The sequence below is a fragment of the Urocitellus parryii genome, chromosome 4 (genome assembly GCF_045843805.1).
Source record: "Urocitellus parryii isolate mUroPar1 chromosome 4, mUroPar1.hap1, whole genome shotgun sequence".
NCBI classification, from domain to species: Eukaryota; Metazoa; Chordata; class Mammalia; order Rodentia; family Sciuridae; genus Urocitellus; species Urocitellus parryii.
The window spans coordinates 5,442,384-5,461,855 of NC_135534.1; the positions used below are offsets into that span (position 1 = coordinate 5,442,384).

Below are 19,472 nucleotides of genomic sequence, written 5' to 3' on the forward strand. Positions count from 1 at the left end.
GCAAGCTCACGCCCCCATCCAGAATTTTGGAAGTTCCAGCTGCCTGCTGGCCAAAATCTCAACTTCTTTCTCTTTGTCCCGAACTTCCCTGCCTCCCTGGACACTCTGAGAGGACCCAGGTGAAAGCAGCCGTCACAGTGCCCCACAGCAGCTTCCGTCACGCCCTCCCCCTCTGGGAATAAACTAGACAACCTCCAAGGGCGCTGCCCGCCCTGGCACCTTCGAGGTGGCCAGTGCAACTCCAGTCGCAGAGTCCCGGGCGGCAGCCAGAATTTCAGTCCTGCCGGCAGGGCCACGAGGGACCGGGACACGCACGGGGGAAGAGAGCAGCCCTTACCCCTTGGTGGGATCCAGGGCCAGAGACCTAGGGTTGTCCAAGTCCCTCCACACGAGGACCTGCCGGAACTGCCCGTCCAGCCGGGCGACTTCAATCCGGTTGGTCCCAGTGTCAGCCCAATAGAGGTTCTTGCCCATCCAGTCGACAGCCATGCCTTCCGGGTAGTCGAGGCCAAACTCGATCACATGCTCCACGGAGCTGCCATTCATGAAGGCGCGGCTGATGGTCTGGGCAGGCGGGACGAAAAGAGCCGCAATTTAAGAACCACGTCTTTTTTTTGGGGGGGGGGCAGGCACCAGGGGTTGAACCCAGGGGCACACAACCACTGAGCCACATCCCAGCCCAATTTTGTCCTTTATCAGAGGAGGGGTCCCACTGAGTTGCTTAGGGCCTCCCCATTGCTGAGGCTGGCTTTGAACTCCCCTTCCTCCTGTCTCAGGTTCCCGAGCTGCTGGGATTAAAGGCGAGTGCCACTGCACTCAGCTTTTCCTTTTTCCTTTAGAGACAGGGACTCAGTAATTTGCAAGACTGACCTCAAACTTGCAATTCTCCTGCCTCAGCCTCCCAAGCAGCTCAGCCACAGTACCTGACTTGGGACCAGCATCTCTCTCTCTCTTTTTTTTTTTTTTTTTTTTAAAGAGAGAGAGAATTTTTAATATTTATTTTTTAGTTCTCAGCGGACACAACATCTTTGTTGGTATGTGGTGCTGAGGATCGAACCCGGGCCGCACGCATGCCAGGCGAGCGCGCTACCGCTTGAGCCACATCCCCAGCCCCACCAGCATCTCTTATAGACATCTAACTAGGAGCTACCTGACTGCCTGGAATAAATATTGAACCAAAATCTGAGATCATAATACCAATATTCTAGACTTTCAAAATTAAACATTTTGAAATTCAGCAAAATTAAACTTATATGTATATGTATACATACATATATATATGTATATGTTTTTTTCAAGTAGCCCACCTCAAATGTATACCGTAGACTTACAACCACTTGCACACTTTTACCTAGTCATCTTCCTCCCAAAACTTTACCCCAAGTAACTATTAAAACACAAGACAGGGCTCGGGTTGTGGCTCAGAGGTAGAGCACTCGCTTAGCATGTGCGAGGCCCTGGGTTCGATCCTCAGCACCACATTAAATAAATAAGTAAAATAAAGATCCATCAATTTCTAAAAAAAAAAAAAATTAAAAAATAAAAAAGGCCTCACCATGGGACCATTTAGAGTGAGGAAAAGGGCAATAGGAACTCTCATGAGAGAGAAAATCTTATTATGTCTAAGTGTCTACCTAGAAAAATACTTTAAATGCTTTAAAAAAAATCACATTAAAGAGCTCCCATCCTTCATTAAGCACCTGTGATAATGCTAAGTAAAAAAGCCAGGACCCCACTGTAGGCAGCACCAGCTGTGAGTGGGGGTGGCCAGTGTGCCACACCTGCTTTGGGGATCGAGAAGGCCTTTCCCTCGAGTGACCCAGGACGCTGCCACCTGCCTGTGAGTGAGGAGTCGCGGGCAGACAGGGTCGGGTCAGGAGCAGGCAGGGCTGAGGTTGACGTACACACCCTCATACACAGAGGCGCTCCAGAGCCCGCGTGCCAGGCTCCGGGACACGCCGGTGCCGGCTCCAGCAGGTGCCCTGCGTTTCATTAGCCTGTGGAATGTGAGCATCACGGCTCTCTAAAATAAAGGACCCCCGGGGGAGGCGGAGGTCGCGGGCAAAAGCCCAGCCGCCAGCCGCTGCAGGCGCGTGTCTGGCACTCAGTACCTTCAGACTGACGTCCGTCCAGTAGATGTGGTTGTTGGACACGTCGAAGTCCAGCGCGGAGGCCTCCTTGACGCCCGCGAGCGGGATGGCCACGTCGTTGTTGTTGGTCTCCAGGGAGATCCTATGGATGGCGGCTCTGCTGGTGAACACCAGGAAGGCCTCGGGGACAATGCAGGTCCTCATGTCACTCAGGAGCTCCAGGCCGATGGGGCAGCCGCACTTGGTGGCCCGGGGTGTGAAGAAGCACAGGTGGCTGCACCCGCCATTGCCCTCAGCACACGGGTTGGTTCCTGGAGGGAAGCGCAGGCTCTAGACGGCTGTGGCCTGGCACAGAGAGGGACACGCTCCCTGCAGGGCCGCGTCAGGCTCGGTTCCCACCACACGCCCCGTGTGGACAGTGGGAGGGGGTGGAGGAAAGCCCTGGAGAGCGGCAGTCAGAGTTCTCTCCCACATGGTCACACAGAGGGGAAAGTAACAACAGGGCCCTGCCCAGGGCAGCACCTGCTTTGACTCACTCCATCAACCGCAGAACAGGAGGCCTTCCCACCCTGTCCTTCAGCGGAGGAGACGGAGGCAGAGAGGCCTTGAGGGCAGCTGCCAGGAAGTCAGGGAGCAGCTCAGTGAGCCCCGGTGGAGCCCAGGACACTTGATTCCACCAACCAGTGCCGGACCAAGCTGCCCTCCCCAGGCCTTGACCCCTGGCCGGCTACCAGGACAGGCTTGGAGAGTCTCCCAGACAGTGCCCCTGGCCTGTTGACACCCCAGTGAACTCCAAAGCTCAGACTCACCAGGATAGCCAAGGTGCCTGGCCTTCATTAAGCAGACACGTTCATTAAGTGGCCGCTCATGTGCTCTGGGCCAGCCAGTTAGGAGCCAGCCTCGGAAGTGCTCTTAAAGTTGGTTTTAATTTTGTGCTCAGTATTGAAGCTAGAAAAAGAACCTCTCCCGTCTGCCTCTGGGGAAGTCACAAGATTCAAGAGAGAGAGGGGAGGCCAAGGCCCAGCTACTCAGGCAGCCCCGGGGGCCTTCTGGTCCAGGTTTTGTTTTTGAACTGTCACCTGCTGGTGGGCTCCACCCTCCACAGTGGGCAAGGCCTTTTTTAAAGGTGGCTGGTAAAACCCGTCCACTGCAGGCCTTTGCCTCAGGACCTCAGGTGTGATAAAGGTTGGTCCCCAGGGAGAGGAAGCAGGCTGCCACTGAGGTGCCTAGGCACCTACCCACCAGATCTCTGCCCGCTGTCCTTCTGCCCAGAACCCTGCCTGACTCCTGCCCCCCGCCAAGCTCAGTCACCTCCCTTGTTTGCTTTCTGTTCGTTGGTAGTAGGGGGGGGGGAACGCGGGCCCCACCCAGGCTGGGCAAGTGCTCGGCCACTGAGCCACACCCCCAGGCCCCCTTCCTATGGTAAAGCCAGACGCCCCTCATACCACAGCTGCAGCCTCCCCATGGCAAGCACCAGGCTATAGGAGACTCCACCTGGCACCGGGTTCTCACTCTTCTCTCACTGGCCCAGCTGATAAAGGTTTCCTGAGTGCAGCCGACACCCAGCCACGGCACAGGCAGCAGCCAGGAGCCCAGCCTCTGCCCGAGGAGCCTACAGCCCCCACCCACCACCTGGACTCTCTTCTCCAAGGTGACTCGCCCACCTGTATTTGAAATCCTTTTGGAAGGAGATAAATCCTGACTGAGCTCTCTGCTGGCTCTGGCTTTCAGGTAGGGTCAGGTGTCTGTGGTCCAGCCTGGTCACAGTGACAATGGTCACCATTCAGCCCCACAACAGACCAGGTGAGTTCTGGGCTTGGCCACCATGGCTGTGTGGCCTTGCCAGCCTCTCCCCAGTCACCATGACAAGCATCCAGGCTGCTGGGGGTACCAAGGACCTCGGCCCGGGGGGCACACGCTGGCTGCCAACACTCCTGGTCCTTCACCACTCCCCAGCCATCTCCCTGGGAAGACACATCCACGCCCTCTGTCCTGAACCAGACGCTTGCTAGTTCGGCTCCCGAGTGGAGTGCTCCCGCAGGGTACTTCCCATCTGGACCTGCTCGTGCCGTCCAGCTCAGCAGAGCAGTGGCTGGGGCCTCCCAGACTCACCAATGACCTTGGCCACGTTCACGGCTTTGAGTCCCATCAGGTCGGGCAGCTGGTCGATGATGACATCGCGGCTGGCCTTGACCTTGTGCACCCGCTCAATGCTGCGCCGCTGCCAGTCGGTCCAGTAGATGAAGTCCCCTAGCAGCGTGAACCCGAAGATGTGTGGGAGCTTGTCTTCCAGGAGGGTCCGCCTCTCGGTCCCGTCCACGTTGATCACCTACGGGACCAGGGGTCAGGGTCTGAGGCCGCACCCCGGGAGCAGGGCCTGAGCAGCCCAGAGGAGGCAGGTCCAACTCCAGAAGCTACGGCTCCCCTGCCCCTCACCAGGAACCACAGAACGCCAGGTGCTACGGCACGGGGGTGCTGGACAAATGGCGCTTTCATCCCGAAGCCACATCCCCGGCAGGTGGAGCAGCGACAGGGCCAGCTCTGGGCCCCCACAGCCTCCCAGACTTGGGTAGATACTGCGCTAGGCCAGGCCTCGTCCCCGTCACTGCTGTCAACAGGCAGGGCTGCCTGGATGGCATGGGGTGGACCCAGACCAGGTGGGCTCTGCAGGAAGAGCCCTGGGCTCTGTTAGCAACACCTGCCGCAGGTGCAACGGGCCCCGGGGCCACCGTCAACACACAGAACTCTGACAGGCTGGGCGACTGCAGACCTGGGCCAGCCCCCTTGCACTGGGAGCCCACCTCCCCTCGCTCAGGACCAGATGAGCAGCAAGGGCCTCTGGGTTCTTGGTCCGGCCTGTGGCCCAGGATGCTTCCTCCCTGTGCACTGAGATGGGGACACTAAGCTTTTCCATGGAGAGTTGACACTTGGTGCAAGCAGCTGTGATGAAAGCCACAGGGGCCACTGGCCAGTGCGAGACACCTTAAGGAACTGAAGCAACAGATGGGTGGGCAGGATGGGCACTGCGGAGCTGGCAGCAGCCAAGCGCCCAGGACAGGATGGACGAAGCAGAGCGAGCCCGGGTCAGGAGGGCCTCAGCAGGCTGCAGAACAGTCACGCCTCCTGCTCGTGGCAAAGCTAAGGTGACGTTTGCAGGGCAGAAGCACGAAGCAGACTGCAAATGACCTGCAGAAAAGACGGGTTTTCTGCGGCTGGACAGCAAAGACAAAACTGCTGGGCCAATGAGTGACCCTCCAGCCCTGCCCATGGCACTCAGTGTCCTTGGGCAAGTCCTCGTACCCCGTGGACCTTGGTTTCTCCACATGTAACTGAGTCACCAGGCAACAAAGAGGCGTGACCGGCCCAGACCTGCAGCCATCTACTCCCCAGGGGCTGGGCCAGCCTCCAGGTGCCCAGGTAGGCCTCACCCGGAGGGCGGAGCTAAGGCTGCACCAGCCCCTGCCCTGAACTCTCCCAGCCGCGGGAGCAGGAAAGGGTAGGTGGGGTGGCCTTGGTCTACAGTCTGGGTCCTTGCTTCTGTTTTGCTCCCACAAGAAGGATCGCAGAGGCAACCCCAACACTGTGCAGAGGGCAGCTGGGAGGCTGGGGCCAAAACCCACAGCTGAGGAACTTGCAAAGGACCTCAGAGGAAGAGGGTGATGGCCAGGCTGGCACTGCTCCCTCACTCCCCACCCTTCCTCCCCACTCTCAAGTTGCCCAAAAAGTGGGAGGAGGCAGAGCTCTCCTGGGGTGGCTCAGGCCGCACCCCAGCACCCCAGCCAGGGAGGCGGGGCTCTGGGAGGGCTTCCCTAGGAAACGCTCTGTGATTGGTGGAAGCTGCATCCAAGGCACCCTCAGCACAAGGACACAGAGCCCCTGGGCATGAGGCCCACAGGCCGCTCCAACACACTGGGGAGGAGAAAGGACGCCTCCTGCGTTTTTTTTTTTTCTGGTGCTGGGGCTGGAACCAGCATGTTCCCCACTGGGCCACGCCCAGGCCCCCCCCCCCCTTCTGATGACAGTTTCAGCAGCTCTTGACCAGCTGCAGCACATCTGCACAAACACTCGGATCAGGACTCCCCAGATCCCTCAGCAGGAGGAGGGGAGCCCTCGATCAGGGCCCCGTGCCCAAGCCAGCAGCCTCTCTCCTCCCGGGGCCAATCCTTCCTGGGAATCCGAACCTCTCACTGAGCAGGTCACAGAGAACAGGCGCACTGCCTGCGGGAGGTGGCGGGTCACCAAGAACTCAGAAATCGCAGCTGCGACTGGACACCTGTGGACGCAGGTGCCAGGAGAGAACCCGGGAGCCAGGTTTTCTAGAACAGGTTGGCAAACATTTTCTGTATAAGACAGAAAATACTTCCAGCTTTGAGGCCACAACAGTCACCAGAGCCAAAAGCAACCAGAGGGAACGCACAGACGCACAGCTGTGGCTGAGGGCCAACCAAACTTAGTTCGTGGAAAAACAAAAACAGAGTGGATTTGTGGACACTGAAATTTGAATTTCATGTAATTTTCACAGGTTATGAGAGATTCTTCCCCCAATCATTAAAAAAAAAAAATGTCAAAACCACTCTTAGCTCGAGCATGGTTTAAAAACGGGCAGCACAGGGGGTCTGGTCTGTGGGGCACGCTTTCCACCCCCCACCTTCCGGGGCCTGGTTTTTCAGGAAAGGAAATTAGACCCCAGAGGCTCTGAAGGCAATGAGAGGGTCCAGCCAGAGGCCAGCCGGGCTGCCCCGGAGCTCTCTACTTCTGCTCTCGTCCCCAGGCCTCCCTGTGAGGCCGTCACGGACTGGCAGGACAGCAGGACAGCAGGTGCAGGATGGGAGGAGGCTGGGTGGCTCCCAAGAGCCCAGCCTCCACTGTCTGCAGGCTGGCCCACAAGACGGTGGACACCAGAAAGTCACCAGACATGCCAGTTCCTGATGACCAGTCCTGTTTCTACCAACCTGGCAGTGCACCCAGCTGTGTGCCCAGGACCAAGCCACTGACCGCACAGGTGAAGGGAGAAGAGTCCTCTTCCCGATGCCATCGTGAGCCCACCGCCAGGTGCAGACCCCAGTCACACCAGCCACGGTGACTGTTTTACCCCAGGACAGGGACCTTGAGCTCACAGCTCTGTCCTTGGTGCCTGGTGCTCCAATTTCACCCAGGACTCATGGACTAGACCACATCGCCAACTGGACTCCAGTCACCGTCAACCCGCCCTGTGAGTTTATTATGGACATGTCCCTTGTCACTTCCCCCTGCTTAGTAAAGGTCCAGGCAGGAGACACAGGTCTGATGAGTGGCAGGTGGGGTCACTGAGGGGGGGCACAGGTCATTCCTGACACAGCAGTGCGCTGTATGTCTGACTAGGGTCAGCACGGAGACCCCAATCCAGCTGGGCCTCAGAGGGCTCCCGTGTACCTCAGAAGGGAAAACAGCCCACAGGTGGTGAGGTGCCGGCGGACCTATGGCCGAGAGGGCATGAGCACTGGACAGGTGTGGACAGGTGACATAGAGCCTGGAGCCAGGAACCCACCATGTGGCTGTGGGAGTGGGGTGCATGGTCCATGTGGGGGACCACGGCACGTGGCTTAGGGTGACCCAGGTTTCCAGGGGTCTAAGTCTCGATAAGGGACCTAGATGAAAGGAAGAGCCTGGGGGGGCCAGGCTCAGCTGTCACAGGGCTGGCATCTGCACCACCAGAGGGAAAGAAGGCAGGACCCAAGCGCCAGCCCCTGAGACGCTCGGGAGACAGCGGAACCAGCCAGGCCTGCACAGGAAGGCAAGGAAGGCTTCCAGGTCAGAGGAGCGGCACAGCCGGCCAGGAAGCCCTGGGGGTGGGCGGGAGGTCCGCCCTGGAGGGTGTCTGCAGGGGCTGAGTGCAGCCAAGGGCTGGAACTTCCGATCCCAGGGGACCTAGCAGACTCGGGCAGAGGGGCGAGAAGGATTCCTGGGCAAACCAGGGTCATGCTGGACTCCAGGCCCAGGCGGCTGGAAAACCTGAGAGCAGGGGCAGTGGGGGGCACAGGGAGGCGGTGGGGGGCAGAGGGCAGTGGGGGCAGGGGGCAGAGGGAGGTGGGGGGGACAGAGGGAGGTGGGGGGGGCACAGGGCGACGGGGGCAGAGGGCAGTGGGGGCAGAGGGCAGAGGGAGGCGGGGGGGCAGAGGATGGCAGGGGCAGAGGGCAGTGGGGGCAGGGGGGCAGAGGGAGGCGGGGGGGACAGAGGGAGGTGGGGGGGCACAGGGCGACGGGGGCAGAGGGCAGTGGGGGCAGAGGGCAGTGGGGGCAGAGGATGGCAGGGGCAGAGGGCAGTGGGGGCAGAGGGCAGTGGGGGCAGGGGGGCAGAGGGAGGCGGGGGGGACAGAGGGAGGTGGTGGTGGGGCACAGGGCGACGGGGGCAGAGGGCAGTGGGGGCAGGGGGGCAGAGGGAGGCGGGGGGCAGAGGGAGGTAAGGGGGACAGAGGGAGGTGGGGGGAGCACAGGGCGACGGGGGCAGAGGGCAGTGGGGGCAAGGGGGCAGAGGGCAGTGGGAGGGGCAGAGGGAGGCAGGGGGCACAGGGTGGCAGGGGCAGAGGGCAGTGGGGGCAGAGGGCAGTGGGGGCAGGGGGCAGAGGGAGGAGGGGGGCAGAGGGAGGCGGGGGGGCAGAGGGAGGCAGGGGGCACAGGGTGGCAGGGGCAGAGGGGGCAGGGGGGCAGAGGGAAGTGGAGGGCAGAGGGAGGTGGTGGGGGGCACAGGGCGGCAGGGGCAGAGGGCAGTGGGGGCAGAGGGCAGTGGGGGCAGAGGGAGGCGGGGACACAGGATGGCAGGGGCAGAGAGGGCAGAGGGCAGTGGGGGCAGGGGGGCAGAGGGAGGCGGGGGGCAGAGGGAGGCGGGGGGCAGAGGGAGGCGGGGGGCAGAGGGCGGCAGGGGCAGAGGGCAGTGGGGGCAGAGGGCAGTGGGGGCAGAGGGAGGCAGGGGGCAGAGGGAGGCGGTGGGGGGCAGAGGGCAGTGGGGGCAGAGGGCAGTGGGGGGCAGGGGGGCACAGGACGGCAGGGGCAGGGGGCAGTGGGGGCAGGGGGCAGTGGGGGCAGGGGGCAGTGGGCAGAGGGAGGCGGGGGGGGCAGAGGGAGGTGGTGGGGGGACGGAGGGCGGCCGGGGCAGAGGGAGGCGGGGTGTGGACAGAGGGAGGCGGGGGCAGGGGAGGCGGAGGCCGACCAGCCCACGTGAGGCAGGTCCCCAAACAAAAACCTGCTTGTGTCAGGACCAGCCTGGATGCAGCCCAGCATGTGGGGGGCCCAGGACCATCACCCACAGTGAGGCAATGAGGGTGACTGCAGCGTCACTGTGACAGCAACTGGCTGGTCACCGGGAAGACAATGCTCCTTATGTTATCGGGCTGCTGGGGGCTGGTCCCCAGTCTGATGTCCAGGACAGCTGTCACTGGGAGGCCAGCAGGAGACCCCCCTGGAGGAGCCTCTTGGGCCACCGAGCCCTCTGCTCCTAGTCCTAGGTGTGTGCCACGCAGGCCAATCAGAACGCTGTCAGCTCGAGCCTGCCACACCTGCGTTCTCCTCCCAGCTCATCAGGGGACGAGCCATAGCTGCCCACAGAGCCCTCCCCATGTGGGGACAGGTAACCTGGCTGCCTCTTTAAAGGGACATGTCAGCATGTGCAGAGCCCCTCCGTCCAGCGCTGAGCCAGGCCGCAGAGCCGCACTGGAGGAGACCTTCCTCCCCTCGCAGGAGAGCCGCACGCCTGCTTGGTGTCTGGGCACCCGGCTTGGTACCTCCCACCCTCACCTCCCGGAACGTCACCGTGGTTCAAAGCACGTCCTGCTCCTTCCTGACCCAGTTGGCACCTTTCCTCTCCATCTCTCCCACTCTGCTCCCCCAGGAAGGTCAACGTGGCTCCCCGAACCTCAGCTGCTCCCCAGGGCGCAGCCAAGACCCCCAGCATCAGCCAGTGTGCCTGAGCTGGGAGCCTAATGGGACAGTCCACCTCAGAGGCACCAAGGGCAGCTGGACGGCCGGGGGCAGCGTCCCGACAGCCTGGGGCGAGAAGACCTGAGCACCCACAGAAGCAGGGAGGGGCCTCTGCGACGGCGGAGGGGCTCCCAGGGCTCGGTGGCTTGCTCTCTGGGGCCCCAGGAAGGCAGGTCGATCCTGGGGTGTCAGTGGGGCACAGCTACCGAAGAAGCCACATGTCAAAGCCGCACACTGCAGGACTGTCACCACGGGGAACGTCCAGAAAGGCAAATCCTCAGGGACAGGAAAAGGGCAGCAGCTCCCAGAGGCTGAGAGAGTCGGGGACACTGCCAACCGGCACTGGGCCTCCTTTTAGGGTGACAAAAGCATTCCACAAGGAGACAGTGGGGACAGGTGCAGGACACTGACAATTACTAAAGGCCATGTTGCTGTGGGGACAGACGCAGTGGTGCCTGGGATGGGTCCCGGCCGCGTCTCTGGTCGTCACATCCCTAACCAGCTCCTGTGGACAGGACCAAAGGCATCCCAGGAAGAGGGTCCTCGCCTCGCCTTCTGCCCACAGGCCCAAGGGGTGGGCGTCCTTAAATTCCTGTTAGCAACAAAGGTCACGGATGCAAAACGCCACCAGGGAGTGTCTCCAGCTGCTGCTCCCAGGGTTTTCGTCCCAGCCCCAGCTCCTCCCATGGAGAAGCAGGACTGAAGACCCACGACCCAGGCACACTCCCGCCCTCCTGCAGGGGCCCCGACGGAGGATGGTGACCCCATGGCCACGTCAACCAAGTGTGAACACACCAGCACCTTTCAGAAGGAATGGGACACAGAGGGAGGGGTGCACCCTGAGGGGCCACCAACGTCAGTGGCTTGCCTGTGACGGACGCACAACTGACAGGTCATGTGCACAAGAAGCACCCCGGTGCAGGCTCTGGGGTGGGCACAAAGCCAGCCCCCAAGAGCAGATGGTTCTACTTAAATCAAACCACACACAGCATGCAGAGCAGGACCCCGGGTGCCGGGAGACACCACGCACCCCGAAAACCAAGACCAGGCTGGGGGAGCAGCCAGCGGGAGGGTACTTCCCAGCACCCGCTGGGCCCTGGGTCCCACGCCCAGCACTGCGTGTGCACAGACACACCACACACACACACACACACACACACACACACGTATGTAAAAATAAAAAGTTTAAGACCCCACTTGGGAGTAAATCACCAACTCTGGACAGCATGGCCTCTGGCCTCAACCACATCATCAATCACATCTGAAGCTGCACAGTGGACAGCTGAGGATCTGTCACCCATTTTAGGTTACAACTTTGTGCTTTGAAAATTTAAGGGGTCAAAGTAGCAGAGAGGCCCTTCCCCACCCCAGGCCACATTCACCACCACCGCGCAACGCTTTTAACAGCGCCCAGCCGCCGGGTGTCAGAAACATCCCCTGGCACGGTCCTTCCAAGGATTCCAGCCAGGTGGCAGAGCACAGGTACTCGTCAATGCCCACGACGGAGACACGTGACCCGCAGACAGCACCTGGCCGCAGGCTTCCAGAAGCGATGCCCTCCCCGTCCGTCCCTCTCCCTGAGAACATGACTCACCTCAATTTTGTCCGTCTTGGCATCTCCCCAGTACAGCTTGCCCTCCTGCAGGTCCAGGGCCAGGCCGTTGGGCCACCCAAGGGAGGTGTTCACCAGGACACGCCGCTCCCGCCCATCCAGGTGGGCACACTCGATTTTGGGGCTCTCCCCCCAGTCTGTCCAGTACATGAGGCTGGGGGAGAAGCAAGTGCTCAGATGGCACCGTCTCTCTGGGCTCTGCCATGTTCCCAGCTCCAAGTACCATCGCCCCCATCCCACCCCATCCACGGGAGAGCTAGGCCCAGGGTGAGCCACAGGCCCAGCAGGCAGACCCTGGCCACCACCAGACCACGGTGCCCCAGGGGTGGCTTCGTGGCACAGGCCCTGAGACTCAGGCTGCGGGCTCATCTGCCATCACCCAGGTCAGCTGACGGGGCCAGGGGCAGCGTCACCACAGGCCTGGGCTAGAGGGACTGACAGGAAGGGACAGAGCAGAACCTTCTGCAAACAGCGGAGGGCCTCTCAGGGCTCAGGACCGGTGGCTTGTTCTCTGTGGCCCCAGGAGGGCCCGGAGCCTGGCATGGCAGCGGGGGCCTGGCTCTCAGTGCAAGGAAAACCAGCCGAGCCGTGCCCCGGCCCCAGCCGCTCCTCTGCACCATTGGCCGTGGCACCTCCCCACCCAGCACCTCACACCTGGCTTCTAGACCGTCCCCTGGCACCCTCTGCTCAAAGGCACGGGCTGTGGGGCACCCTCACCCCATTCCAGAGGAGCCCCCTGAGGCCCATGGACTTATTCCGTCCTCCTGTGGCTGCAGGGCACTGGAGGACACTGCCCACACCCCTGCTGAGGAGAGGCAGCAGCCCCCAACCTCAGAGCCTGCCCCTTCTGGGTCGGGAGCCCCCAGGGACGCCCTGGACCTCCACCCTCTGGCTGCTGGAGTCTGAGGGGCCCTCATGGCTGACCAGCTCTCCACCCGCACAGAACCCTAAAACGGACAGCTGGAGCCAGAGGGCGGGCCAGTCTATGTGCGGTGTGACCTTGGGTATGTCCCTCAATCTCTGTGGGCTTCAGAGCCCTCCACTCTCCACCCCTACCCCCTGGACAGGGGGAGGGTGAAAGCGACCGGAGAAGAAGCATTAGGAGAGGCAGCCATCCATGTCACTATGTCACCCTCGAGTCACTCTGCTGGGGACTCCACTCTACAGGGAACTGACTCAGGAGCACAGGCCTGCGGGCCCTGCAGCACCTCCACAGGGACTACAAGGGCCTGCGTCGGTGGCTCTCAAGGTCTGGCAGAGGACGGGCAGTAGGGGAGTCTAGTTTGAGAACCGAGTCCCCGGGCAGACGGCCCTCAGCCCCTGGGCGGCCGCCCTCTGCCCACTCCAGCCCGAGTGTGCAGCCCCCACCCGCCTTACCCCATCACAGGGTGCAGCACAATGGCCCGCGGCTCGTCCAGGTCCTCAGACACCAGGATCTTGCGGGAGGTGCCATTGAGGCGGGTCACCTCGATGCGGTCGGTGCCTGTGTCTGTCCAGTAGAGGTTTCGGGCCACCCAGTCCACTGCGATGCCGTCGGGGTCGTTGATCTCAGTGCTGACCAGTGTCTGCGCCCCAGACCCATCTAGGTAGGCCCGGCGGATGGCCCGCACCTCGTCGTCTGTCCAGTAGACGTGGCCCTCTAGTGGGTCGTAGTCGATGGCGATGGCGTGCCGGATGTCGTCCACCTGCAGCACGATGTCCGTGAAGTCCGGAGTGTCCAGAGAGATCCTCCGCAGGTCCGTGCGCCGGGCCAGCAGCAGCACCTCCTCGGCCCCTGTGGAGACATGGGTGGTGGGGTCAGCAGGTGTGAGAGGCTGGGACCGAGTGGACAAGCAGGCGAGGGTCTCAGCCAGGTCCCCAGACTTTCCCTTGGCAAGCAAGCGCCAAGCTCTTCCTGTGGTCACCAGCAGGTCCTCAAGGAGCTCTGGGAGTTTGGCACTGTTTGTTTCCCTATTTTTTAGAAGAGAAAACTGAGGCACAGAGACACTAAACAACAGGTGAAAGCCACACAGCCAGGCCATCTGGCTTCAGTGTGTGAGTGCTGAGGCACAGCAAACCCAGGGGACCCAAGGCCCAGAGACCTGCGGGGCACCTTCAGGTGTGCCAAGCACCAGCACAGAGCTTAGCTGCCATTGGGCATCCCAGATGACCGAGGCAGGGGAGAAACGTCTCTGGGGTCACAAGTATTCTGACCCGAGCCAGGGCTACTCTGGGGGCTCTGGGTCCTGGGACCCAGCCAGGCCACCGTGGGCTGCCAAAACAGTTGACAACCCCAGGAACTGGGACCTGGTTTCTCTCCACACACTTCCAATATATCTGAAGACACTGTGAAGTCCACCCCAGAGTCACCTGGGCCTCCCGGACCCTAGGGCGGAGCCGGGGGGCCAGGCAGCTTTGAGGCAAGCCCTTCACGGTGCGGGCGGCTGGGGTCCAGAGTGATGCTCCCCACCTGTTCACCTGGCCCTGTGCTCTGGCTGAGGGCCACCTCTGCTCTGGGCACCTGGGGCAGCCTGAGTCCCCAGGGCGGCTGAGAGCACACAGTCAGCTGGGGGAAGCAGAGGGGGACTCAGAGGCCTGGGCCTTCACACAGGGAGCGGGGGGCAAGCAGAGAGACCCCATGAGGGTCGTCCCAAGTCTCTCTGGCCCCAGCAACTCAGGACACCCTTGGGACCCACATCCCCACTCACTTGGGCTCAGATCCACAGCTCAATTTGGGGGTCCGGGGCTACAAGAGCCTCTTCTGAAACCGCAGCCTGCCCCCTGCAGGCTCCCAACCGGGCCTGAGCCGACAACCACACCTGAAGATGCAGCTCACGCGGCCACACGCGGGGCTTGTCCGTTCCCAGCACGTCCAGGGCCTTCCCTGCTGGCGCGGATCAGAGCTTCCAGCTCAGTAGGCTGAAGCCTACTTGGCCCTCACAGCAAGGGCTCCAGAGCTGCTGGGGCAGGACGTGGCCCCCCTCCTGCAGAGCTGGGCCAGTGTCCACTCATTTGTTCCTGCCCTCTCTGGTCTCAAGGACCCGTAGAACCAAGAATGGGACCAAGGCCATTTCCAGTGTTCCGGGGCCACCTTCCTGCAGATAGCAGCTCAGGGGTGAGAGAAGACCAGAGCCTCCCGCCCACCCTGGCCCCAAGGCCAACTGCCCCTTCTGGGGTGTCTGGCCAAGCTGTGGCCTTCAAACAACAGAGAGTGCTCTGCGCCCAGTGTCGCTTCCCGGCTGGGAAGGATCTCAAGACGGGTTCCTGAGCTGGAGCCCCCCCCCCCCCGGAGGTCACAGTGCAATCCCTCCACTAGAGGGCGCCCACGAGACAGCAGCAGCTTCCTGAGCCCCGGCTGGGGAAACTGAGGCAGGCGGGTGGGCCAAGTGAGGCACAGGCATCCCACCAGCATCTGTGTGAGTGGCTCCTTCAGGCCAGACCCCAGACCAGCTTGAGGGGTTAGGAGGGGGCAAACCAGACCCAGGATCCACCCGGCGACACCCCCAGGGTCACAGGACAGAGACTGTACATAAATGAGACCATCAAAGGACACAAACTGTGGCTGGTGCTCTGAGGGACAGCTGGGGGACAGGTGCACAATGGGGTAGGGGCCTGCCCCGGCTCCAGGGACTCTGTCACCCCGAGCAGATCCCAGAGTCATCAGGGCTGAGCATGGCGGCCGAGTCCCCACCACCAGGTCAACACGGAGCCCCTGGCACAGCCCACATCAGGTCCCCTTCTCGGCACCTCGAGGAGGACACACGTTCAGCCCCGGGGCTGAGGGAGCTCACGCAGGTGCTAACCGGGTCCAGAGGGTCCTCTGACGTCTCAGGCCCAAGCCTTTGAGGGTTTGGAGTTTGGCCAAGAAAAGCTCAGAGACCTGAACCAGGATACCCAGGGGACAGCCAGGGGACCGCCAGGGGACAGCCCGCTCGCCTGAAGGTCTGAAGGCTGCTTTGACATAGAGGCTTCCCTGGTCCAGTGTCCAGGCCCAGGCCAATGGCAGCAGCCCCCAAGAGTGTGCCTCAGGCCTAGGGTCCGTCAGCCACTTGCCCAGCTGTGCCCACAGCCAGCCTTCTAGAAGGTTCTTTTATAGCAAGGTCCAGGCAGCATCCCTGGACACTGGCAACAGTGCTGGCCATGACGAGGCGAGGCTGACCCCTTCCTAGGACCAGCCATACAACCCGCAGAGGAGCCTGTTTAAAATGGGGACATAAAATGCTTGGAGACCGACAGTTGGGCCAAGTGGTTTTCCTTGGGGTTGTTTCAACAAACAGCCTGCCTCACAGCACCGAGCGCGGCCAGGGAAAGTGAAGCCTTCCCGGCCAGCCCCGGAGGGCTCCTGCCTCTCCCCGCTGCTCGCAGAAAAGAGGGCAGCATGCCCCTGGGGAGCATGGCTGGGGACACAGCCTCCGGGAGGCACATTCTCTCCAACACACAAGCGCTGTTCTGAGGGAGGCCCAAGGTCATGGACATGTCCAGCTTGATGTCCTCCCTCTGCCACCATCTGTCCCAGTCAGCTGCCCCCAACCCCAATCATGCGGACTCAGCAGAGCCCTGAGGAGGCTGTCACAGCTTGTCACCCAAACTGAGGGACTTGGACAAGAGAAATTCATTTCCTGGCGGTTCTGGAGCCAGGAGGTCAGAGGCCACGGTGCGGCAGGGACGCGCTCCCCGGGAAGGCTACAGGGAGGCCCTTCCTTCCGCTTCCAGCTCCTGGCACCAGTGGCAACATTGGCACTCCTGGCCACTTGGCTCCGATCTCTGACTCTGGCTTCCCACAGCCGTCACCCTGGGTCACTGTGTCTCCTCTTACAAGGACACCCGTGGCGTGATTCAGGGCCACCGTGATTACAGCTGCAAAGACCCTCCGTCCAACTTAGGTCCCATGTACACCCTCTGGAGTTGGGGTGCAGACTCCTCCGGGGGCAGAGTTCGCCCTCCAGCCTGCGGGTGGCAGAGGGCATGGGGAGGCAGGTGCAGGGCGGGAACCCCCTGGGCGACAGCAGACGGCCAGCGACAGAGCCGCTCCGTAGCTGGGGCAGCAGGAACGGGGCTGAGCTATGGGGCCACTGGCTGCTGTGAGCTGGGAGTTGTCCCACAGGCCACAACTCTGCTGTGTGCCCAAGGCCAGGGCAGCTCTGAGCCCCTCCTGGGTTCGTGGGAGCCTCCTGCAAAGGCCATGCCCCGAGTAGGGCTGAACCACAGAAGTGGCCGGCCACCCTGATGGAGGGCCGAGGCCAGGAGGATGCTGGAGCCCACAGCGTTCTCTGCTGGCTGCTCATCCCGCCCTCGGTGCTGGAGTGCGGGGTTGGCAAGCGTCTCCGTGAAGGGCCAAACTGTTCTCAGCACAGAGGCCGTGACCATCGCGACTCTGCCTGTGGACGACATGCAGACATGTGCACATGGCTGTGCTGGCAGAACCTGACTCGTGGACACCGGTGTCTTCCCACGTCCCCAATCTGAGCTGCCGGCTCTACAGCAGCCCGATGCAAGCACGACCCCCGGCAAGAAGCCCAGGTGACTTGTCCATCAGAAAGCACATCCCAACCCCGGGGGAAGCGGGCAGGGAGGACGACGGGGGAACTGCCCACACCAACCCCTCGCTTCTCCTATAAACCTAAAAATCAAACAGGAATTTAAAAGGCATGTAACAAGCCCGGTAGAAGACACGCCCCAGAAACAAATGGGCAAACACATGAACAAACTAACAGAGGAACAAACAGTCAATCAACATGGAACTCGGGCAAGTCCTCAGGGATCCGCAAACAGGGCGACGGCCCGGGTCCCGCAGCTCAAAGGTGGCTCAATTCCCGGTCGGTGCAGCTCCACTTCCTGGACAGCAGACCCTCTGGTCATTTCCTGAGGACACGGTCATCAGGAAGGGGTGGGACACGCCACAGATTCAGGCCCCGGGACATCACCAGGGCTTCACGACCACAGCGAGAACCTCAAGCAAAGATCAGCCTCCACGCCCCCCCCCCACCACCACGTACTGAAAGAGAAACGCACTCGAACAAGCGAGGGCACCCAGGATCACAGGCTCCCGAGGAGAGTCACCAACACCAAGTGCCCGTGCACGGAGAGGACGCGGAGAAACAGACGCAGCGCTGGACACGCCCGTGAGGGATCTGTGAAAGCGGATCTGAGCAGGAAGAGGGGGCCACGGACCCCCGCTGAGTGCGGGGCAAACTATGGTCGTTTTCATTTTCTTCATTATTTTTATGACACTTTCTGTTCGACAGTGACATGAATCTGACTTTCTAACAGAAAATAACAAGGCTCCGTGGTGGACGCGGGAGTCGTCGGGATGGGGTAGCGTGGCCCTCCTGGGTTGCTCGGGAGCATCCGGGAGCTTCCTGCGCTCCACCCGCCCCTGGGGCACGGGGACGGGGCTGGTTCAGCTTCCAGGGTCTGAGGGTAGGATGGGGCACATCCCGTCAGCAGCCCCAGAACTGGGCCCAGCGGCCTCCTGGCCTCTGCCCAAGTCCGGGAACAGACCCACGGGCAGGCCGCCAGGGTGCGGTGCTGTAAGGCCGTCCTGGTTGATCCCCTCCACGCCCTGCACAGCAGCCAGACGGCAGCCCTCCCGGGGCCTGGCCTGACTTCCACACGGGAGAGGAGGCGGCTGCCAGCCTCCTGCACTCCCAGCGGCCAGAGGGGCCACTGCCACCCCCCACAGGAAGCCCACTGCCGCTCCAAGGTCACAGGCTGCCCTAGGAAGGCCTGGACCCCCACCAGGGGGCTCCTGCGGTGAGGGCACCACCCCAGACCACTCTGGTCTCCTGGCTTCTTGTCACGCTGCCTACAGTGAGATCCGGGCAGGAGGCCAGCAGCCCCCCTTGGCCTCCCTGACGCCCGCTCAGCTGCCCCAACAGGACACACAGCAACGTGGGCCCCCTCCAGGCCTGGGGGCTGCGTGGGCAGAGCCAGGCCACGCTGCAGGCCACCGCCTACTGTGCAGTTCCTAGGGCTGTAAACAGCCTGGCTGTGCGGCTTCCCCTCTGGCAGCTGGCCACATTATTTTTGTTTTTTAGTCATTGATGAAGTTTCTCCACTGCCCCCGAGGGGTAAGTGGTTGGACAAACACTGAGACCGCAGCCCTGCACCTTGGCCCAGGAAACCGCGCCAAGTGACCACAGGGTCACGAGGCGCAAGGAAGTGGCTGGGCCCACCATTGACTCTGCCTGCAACCCGAGGCCCGAGCAGCTGTCCACCATGCGGCCGGCCCCAGCTGCCCAGCAAGCAGGCATGGGAAGGCTGCAGCCCACCAGAGTGGCCAGCAGACGCCCTGCCTGCGGCCTGGGCTCCGTCTCCTCAGCTCCTAAATGAAGGGGTCTCTCCTCTGCAGAGGGCCTGGGGCAGCCAGAGGGGGCAGAGTCAGTGCCAGCCTCAGAACCCACCGGCAGGTGTGGTCCCCTCTGCCGGCCCCTGCCCCACACACCCGCAGGCTGAGCTGCTTACACACAGATCGTGCCACCAAGGGTCACTGCACTAGCTCCTGCACAGACAGACACACGGTCAGCTCCCAGCTCACTGGGCATCCAGGAACAGTATGACCTGCTTCCCAGTGATACTTGGACCTGGGAACTCCAGGGGACCAGAGGATCCCGTGACAAAGCTCATGACCTGGATCCCAGCACTTGCCCCCTCACTGTGGCATTAAATAGGCCCCAGGGACCCCTTCAGAGAGAGAAGACCAGTGAAGAAGAGTGTTGTCAGGCAGGTGTGCTGGCTACCCCCTGGAATTCCAGCTACTCAGGAGGCTGAGGCAGGAGGATCCTAAGTTTGAGGCCAGCCTCAGCAAACTAGTGAGACACTATTTCAAAATAAATAAA

General features: G+C 61.9%; 1 protein-coding gene across 3 annotated transcripts in view; it reads right to left on the reverse strand.

Moving 5' to 3' along the window:
* Lrp5 (LDL receptor related protein 5) overlaps positions 1 to 19,472 on the reverse strand; it is a 97,860-nt gene that overhangs the window by 32,647 nt on the left and 45,741 nt on the right. For 2 of the 3 annotated variants that reach the window (XM_026396513.2, XM_077797915.1), the window contains 5 exons: positions 13,033 to 13,429; positions 11,638 to 11,809; positions 4,203 to 4,419; positions 2,112 to 2,401; positions 338 to 564 (listed from right to left, as the gene is read on the reverse strand). In XM_026396513.2, the coding sequence (XP_026252298.1) occupies positions 338 to 564; positions 2,112 to 2,401; positions 4,203 to 4,419; positions 11,638 to 11,809; positions 13,033 to 13,429 (1,303 nt within the window). Of the gene's footprint in view, positions 1 to 337; positions 565 to 2,111; positions 2,402 to 4,202; positions 4,420 to 7,042; positions 7,247 to 11,637; positions 11,810 to 13,032; positions 13,430 to 19,472 lie in introns of those variants that run through there. The other variant, XM_026396514.2, reaches the window with a different exon arrangement.